At 47.6% G+C, this 7,182-nt stretch overlaps 1 protein-coding gene across 2 annotated transcripts; it reads left to right on the forward strand.

The window, feature by feature from the left end:
* Positions 1 to 1,560: 1,560 nt before the first annotated feature.
* Positions 1,561 to 3,236, forward strand: LOC146422243 (uncharacterized). 2 transcript variants are annotated; one of them, XM_085046703.1, is made up of 2 exons: positions 1,561 to 1,715; positions 2,062 to 3,236. In XM_085046703.1, exon 2 carries the CDS (start codon positions 2,165 to 2,167, stop codon positions 3,110 to 3,112), a length of 948 nt encoding a protein of 315 aa, XP_084902829.1. In that variant the 5' UTR covers positions 1,561 to 1,715; positions 2,062 to 2,164; the 3' UTR covers positions 3,113 to 3,236. The 2 variants fall into 2 exon arrangements, with proteins under 2 accessions (XP_084902829.1, XP_084902828.1); XM_085046702.1 differs by lacking the exon at positions 1,561 to 1,715 and adding an exon at positions 1,725 to 1,944.
* The last annotated feature ends 3,946 nt before the right edge of the window (positions 3,237 to 7,182 follow it).

Here is a 7,182-nt window from a genome sequence, read left to right on the forward strand (position 1 = left end):
AGAGGTTCCCACTTTTTTGCAGAAGAGGTTAGAAAAGTTTTGGGAATAGCTTGGGATCTTCATACTCCTTACAGACCCGAAGCTAGTGGCAAAGTAGAGTGAATAATTACACAATCCAATTGCAATTAGGTAAAATATGTCAGGAAACCTCCCTGAAATGAGTCCAAGCCTTACCTGTTGCTCTACTTCAAATTAGAACTCAGCCACAGGGCACCAGCAAAATCAGCCCCTGGGAGCTGCTCTATGGTCCACCCTACCAAGTAGCACACATTTCAGGAAACACACACATAAAAGGAGGGGTTGATTTGAATAATTACCTCATTTCTCTCAGTAAAACTTTACAGGGTTTGCAGTGATCAGTGGTGATCTCCAGACCAATGGAATTTGGCTGCAGCCAAAGTGGAAGGGACCTTCCCAAGTTCTGCTGACAACTTTTACTGCATTGAAATTGGACAGAGTAAAATCATGGAAACATTATTCCACAATTAAAAGGGCCAAAGCCCCTTAGCTCAAGGTGACACCTCGTGGAGATTTGAAAAAATCTGGACCAAACATCATGGTTACCCAGCTGGACTTGGTTAAAACATCTATCTATAATTGTCACCATAATGATCACTGATTATTATTATGATTACATCCTGATTCAGTGTTATAGCTGTTGTAATGCCTTATGCTATAAAATATGTATTAAGAAGCTAGTTCCCATAAGGAACTTTGTCTCAAAAAAAGGGAGGACTTGATCAGGACCACAGAACAAAGCAGCATAGCCTTGAAGAAATGGATGAAGGATGTAACTTAGGCAAACAGAAGTCATGCAAAATGCATGCAGGATGCCAGCTCAGCTCTGCAAGACTGACAAAGCAGAATTATTGTGCAAAACAGTAATATTGTGCTTACTCCAAAGCGGGGGTCGAGGAACAGCCACAGAAAAAGGACATTGGATGTTGAAGACAGACCCCAAAGAGCCATATAAGGACTTCCAATAAGGGGTGCAAATTTGTAAAATGAAGTAATACATATACATCAAGCAAGCAGGGATAGCTAATGAGCATGTAGTCAGGATGTATGATAAAAACTGTTCACCTCATGCTCAGTGCACTCAGTTAGAGGAGGGATCCTCTGAGTGACCAGCATGGTGCACTAAAGAATACTTGCTTTCTAATACTCAAAACTGTGTTAGAAATTTTCTGTCCGGCTGGTTTCAGTGACAACCTCTCCTGGCACAGCTTTGAATTATTCCCCTGTGTCCTGTCACTGTATCCCAGGGAGACCTTTAAAGGCATGATGAGACACACGCCACAGACACATGATGCAGGTGACCAAAGGAGAGCAACATGATATGATATTTAATTTTAATTTTAATTTTATATTTACATTTACATTTATATTTATATTTATATTTATATTTATATTTATATTTATATTTATATTTTTTTCATGATAACATGAGCAACAAGAAATGATATTTCCTTTTTTTCTCTAACACCATGTGCCTACAGGGATGGAAGGCCCGCTGTGACAGCACCAGGTGGAGGAAGGTGATGTCATCAGCCTGTGGACTGTGACATCCCTGAGCAATGGATTGTGACCTCACTTCCCTCACTGCCTATCTTGGGGTGGGCAGAAGGTCAAATACCTGTTTTGCTGTCACCGGGGCTGAAGGCTGATGTCACTGAGCAGTGGACTGTGACATCACAGGGGGAGTGGATGATATTGTAGGTATCTCTCACTGCTTATATACAGGTGACAGAGTCTGGGCCACTCTGGCTACAGCCTGAACTCCATCCAAGCAAGACTGTGAGGTCTGGAGGATCAAGCCAGGCTTCTCTAGTGCTGGGTGGTCCCTGTTACTGGCAGATCTTGGTGCCAGTCTCAGAGCCATCACTCCTGTTTCCCCGCCCTGCCTGCTTCGGGCAGCCGGGCACTGCAGATGCAGCACTGAGGGTGAGCTGTGCAGGAAAATGTCCCACCGGGGTGGCTGTGGGGTGGGTGATGGGACTCAGGGAGCCGGGAGGGTGTCCTTCTCCAGGGGCCTGCCCATTGCTTCCTCCCTTGCCCCAGGACAGCCAGTGACCATGGCCTCTCCTTCCTGCAGGATGTGACAGCAGTGAGGGCAAATAGTTCCTAATCCTTATCTCTTGACAACGTGCTGCAGAGCACAAAAATGTCCACAGAGACAGACAACAACTGCCCCATCTGCCAGGACACTTGTAAGGACATGGCTTCTACTCTGCCCTGTCACCACCAGTTTTGCCTGGGCTGTATCCTGCGGTGGACACAGAGAAATCCAGTGTGCCCACTCTGCAGAAGAGCAATAGTGACTGTCCGATTTTCTGATCATGGAGAAGATGACTATCTGGAGACATCCATCACAGTCCCTGAGGAGCTGCCAGATGGCAGCAGCCAGGCAGGGAGAGCTCCTGACAGCCTGGATGAGAACAGCTCCCATTCTCCTGTGGTGTCCCCTTCATCTTCCCCACAGGGGACACTGTCCTCAGCAGAGCAGGAGGGTTCAGGGCTGGAGTTTGTGGGGAGTGTCCTGCCCGAGCTCTGGGCAGAACTCTTCAGTCAGCAGCAGCATCTCCTGGACCCTGTGCGGCCCTGGCTGCGTCAGAGGCTGGAGGGAATATACAGGGGCAGGTGGTGGGTGGCAGATGCCATAGAGAGCAGCATCTTGCATGGCCTTTGCATCCATGGGCCAAATGCCGAGCTGCTGGTTGAGGTGCTGCAGCCTCTCCTCGAGGAACACACGGCAGCGCTGGTGCATGGCGTCATCAGCATCATTGTGGGCCAGTGCAGCGAGGAGGCCCAGAGGCTGCTGCGCTCTGGTGCTGTCAGGGATGAGAACAATGGCCCTGTGGCCAGTGCCAGCTCCAGCTCCAGCCCCAGCTCCAAATCCAGCAACTCCAGGAGCTCCAGCTTCAGCAGCAACAGCTCTGGCTGCAGCTGCAGCTGCAGCAGCTGCTGCTCCAACAGCTCCAGCAGTTCCCAGCAAGGGACTCCTGACAGCAGCCCCACAGGCTCTGATGAGGAGGAGGAAGCTGGTACATCAGAGGCCTCCCCCTGCCCAGGGCAGCACTCACAGCCCCTCTGCTCCCAGGGCAGGGACTGATTGTCCACTGAGCCCCAGCATGTCTGACAAAAGAGGGAGCCCAGGCCCTTCGACTCTCATCACGCCTGCCAGAGGCTGCCCCACCGACAGCTCTAGCAGGGCTCTTGCAACACTTTATTCAAGGAAAAGGGAATAAATTTTTATTTCCCTCACAAAATCTCTGGGTGCTGTTTTCTCTCCCTTCTAATGCCCCTCTCTTTCCCCTTAAGCCCCACCGTGGGTGGCACTCAGGTGCTGGGGGGCACAGCCATGGGCTCCCAGAGCCACAGGGCCATGGCAGCGGCACCTCCTCCCACACGAAATGCTGCTGCAGCTGCACACCCACAGGGCAGCAGATCCCAAAGGCAGAGAGGGCAGCAGGGGCAGCTGGTCCTGTCACAGGACCATGCCCTCAGCCTGCCTCCACATTTTGTCATCCCTGCCCACTTAGAGAGGGGAGTGATACAGCAGCTTTGGTGGGTGCCTGGCCAGGGTCCAGCCAGGGTTAACCCTCTAGATTTTTCACATCTTGTTCTGTCCCAACTGGCTCAAGGGCTACTGCAGAAACAGTTCCATTTGTTCAGGACCTCACTTAAAATTATTCCTACATGCCGCATCTGACTATACTCTGGAATATGCACTCTCCAAAAACCCACAGGGCCTAGGAAACTTTGTGTTTCCTTCTTGCTGGTCAGTGGGAACAGATCTGCTGTTTTGTTTACTGAATTCATTGGCATCTGATGATATCCATCCTGACATTTTACTCCTAAAAGATTAATTTCCTGGGCAGGTCCCTTCCCCTTGCTTTGTTTTATGGCAAAGCCAGCTTTCAGGAGGATCTGGATTATCCTCTCTCCTTTCTCAAAAACTTCCTCTGCTGTGCTGTCCCATACGATGATGTCATTGATGTACTGCAGGTGTTCTGGAGCCTCATCCTTTTCCAGTGCCATGGCAAATGGTGGGGCTATATTTCCAGCCTGGGGGCTGTACTGGATGCCTCTGCAGGTGAAAACAAACTGATGAAGGAATGGAGAAAAATGCATCAGTTATGTCGATGGTGGCAGCACTTTGCTGCTGTGGACTCCAGTTTGCACTGAATTTCGAGCGTGTCTGGCACAGCAGCACTCAGTGAGGGTGTGACTTCATTCAGGCTGTGACACTCCCCTGCCAGTCTACACGCTCCCTTAGGCTTATGTACAGGCCATATGGGACTACTAAAGGCTGACTGAGTCTTGCTGACCACTCCTGGGCTCTCCAGATCACGAATCATCTCATGGATGGAGGTCATGCAGTCCTGGCTGGGGCAGTGCTGTTGACAATGCACTGCTGTGGTAGCAATCAGCACCTCTTGTTCTTCGACCCTCAGCAGAAAAGACCCACAGCAGACAGGTCCTCTGAGACACCAGGGAGCAGCTGTCTAATTTCCTCTGTCTCCACAGCAGCTATCCCAAAAGCCCAGGGATGCCCTTTTGGGTCCTTGAAATACTGTCTCCTGAGGTTATCCATGCCGAGGATACACAGGGCCTCTGGGCCAGGAGTGTTTTGCCATTTCTGGCTGGTTGAGCTGAAGGCTCACTTCAGCTTCCAGATGTTGGGATTCCCCCTGTCACCCCAGGAACAGAGATGGATTCTGTCCCTCCATATCTCAATGGCATCAGGGTCCATTTTGCACTGGTGTCCATCAAAGCCTTCTACTCCTGTGGGCTTGAAGTGCCAGACCATCAATCCACACAGTCCAGGAAAGCTGACTGTCTCTTTCCTGCACTCAGCTGGGGGCAGAGCCCCTCTAGTCCTGGTCATAGTGCTCATTGATCACTTTTAATAAATATGAACTGGAGGTCCCTACAAGAGAATCAAAGTAACATCGGCCTTCCTATTCTGTCTGAGAACTTGTCCACTGGAAACTAGAGCATATTTACCCTTGCAGAATTTCGTGTTGTAATGTCAGAGACTGGAAAGATCAATGTCCTGAGCGATTTTGGGATGTGTGTGTGTGGAGGAGGACAGGTTGGCCTTTCCCAGGCAAGGCAGTGAACTGCCCCACACCTTGCCAAGAGCCTGTATCCCAGCCTGGCAGAGCTGCCGATCATTGGCACACTGGAGGAAATGTCCCACACTCCACCCTGGAGCTGTGACCCAGCTTCTGAGTGGCCAAATGACTAGAAGTCCCATCTGGGGGAGGGCCCATGAAGGCTGAGGGGTATTTAAGGCTCAGCATGGGGCTACATGTCTTGACCTCATGCTGAGGCCTACCTACCTTCATCTTGACATTTCTATCTGAACACCACTGGAACCCAGGGGTTGGGATGTATATGTGTGCTTTTCTATATCTTTTCTGTTCTTTCTTTCTTTCTTTCTCTCCTTCTAATTTCCTCTTCTTGGAACATTTTGAGTAACTTAACATTGGACACGTTTAGAGTTTGCTAAGTTGAATGGGTCAAGTTAATGTTTGGAGAAGTATTTTATGTTGATTGGATGATGTACCAAACCTTTTGCCAAAGATCCCTCATTTTCTAAAGTTTGCCAGTAAAGTTGTTTGGACCTCTTGAGAATATCTTGTTGATATTTCACCCATGCATTTCACCCAGAGTACAAGAACCATTGTAACCCCTTTCAAAAGCCCTGTTAGTGAGCTAATTGGGGCCTTACAGATGGTTGTTCTTCCTCAAAAACAGCTTTCTTCACTTTTTCTGTGGAATTCCAGCCTTCAGCCCTCATTTGGTTGCCTTTTCGCTAAGGACAGATTTCAGCATTAAATGCCAGCCTTGCTTGGAAAATGAGTATATTCACCATTGAACCAGCTCTAACCTAGCTCCACAAGTCAAATGGGCAGGTGCATCTCACCAAAAATGAGATTACATCTCAGCAAAAATTTACATCTCACCAAAAAAGAATATCTCAAAAGCAAAGGACAGTCTACTTTTCTTATTCTTGATTAGGATATACATCAGGTTTATCCTGATGGTATGAATGTTAATTTCTTGAAATGAATTCAGCTACCAGACATCAACTTAACCAACACTGCCATCACCACCATAAAAACTTTATGCAGAAAGGAAAAGGTGATTGGTTTAGAAGTGCACACTGTAAAGGAAGAACAGCATCATACATTAACATTCCGATGTATTTCACCCTCAAGGTGTTGGCTTGTTGGGTGTAACCTGTAAATCCCATGACTGACTATATCTCTTAGATGGGCCAGAAATAGCATGCTGAGATAGATATGAACCTTTCTGAGAAGTGTAGGGGCTTTCTTCTTGTTGCTGACTTTACCAACATTAAAGCAGAATATTCAGGGTTTACAGTGACAGTGCAGATCCTATTGCATAAGGGGCAGTGACATGGAAAAGGAATTGCTTACAGCCAGATTGGTTAGAGGCTGTTTCTTAAAAAGTTTGTTTCAAGTACCACAGAACTGAGTTCTGACTTAGAACAGAAGGTGAAACACTGCAAAGATTTTGAGCCAAACCCCCACCTCCCATGCCTCAGCCTCAACACAGAACCTTGTCCATGGGGATATTTTAATGTGACACAGGGAGAACAGCTACAAAATGCCACCCAACTAAATGACTATTTCATCTGAGGAAGTTGCTGAGCCAGCAAGTTCATGCCACCCTGATGCTCTGTAAAGGATGCCTGTGATTCACAAGCACAACACCATTTACCCACTTCCCAAAAAAATCGACACATCTAGTCCAAATACAGATGACAAATCTCTTGTTTACAAGCACCTCTTGAAAGACATCTCAAATCTGTTTTTCACAGGATTCATCTGTAAACCGGCCCTATATTCCATCAGGATCCTTATGAGATGGCACTTGCACAGACCCACATCAACCATTTCAGTATGGGACTTTTAGAGCAGCAAGCTATGCAGCTCTTTGTGTCAGGAGACTGCCCTTAAGCATTTTCACACCATGTTTCACAAGAGCAATTCAATCCTCATGTCAGCTACAGCCTGAAACATAAAGACAAGATCACTGCAGAGATATCGTACTCAAATGTTGAGATTCAAACACAACAATGAAAAAAACAACCCCAAATTTGAAACGGCAATAATTAGAAGCAAACAAAAAATAGAGATCCTTGAT

The sequence above is a fragment of the Lichenostomus cassidix genome, unplaced genomic scaffold (assembly GCF_008360975.1).
Source record: "Lichenostomus cassidix isolate B80296 unplaced genomic scaffold, HeHo_3.0 HiC_scaffold_893, whole genome shotgun sequence".
Classification (NCBI taxonomy): domain Eukaryota; kingdom Metazoa; phylum Chordata; class Aves; order Passeriformes; family Meliphagidae; genus Lichenostomus; species Lichenostomus cassidix.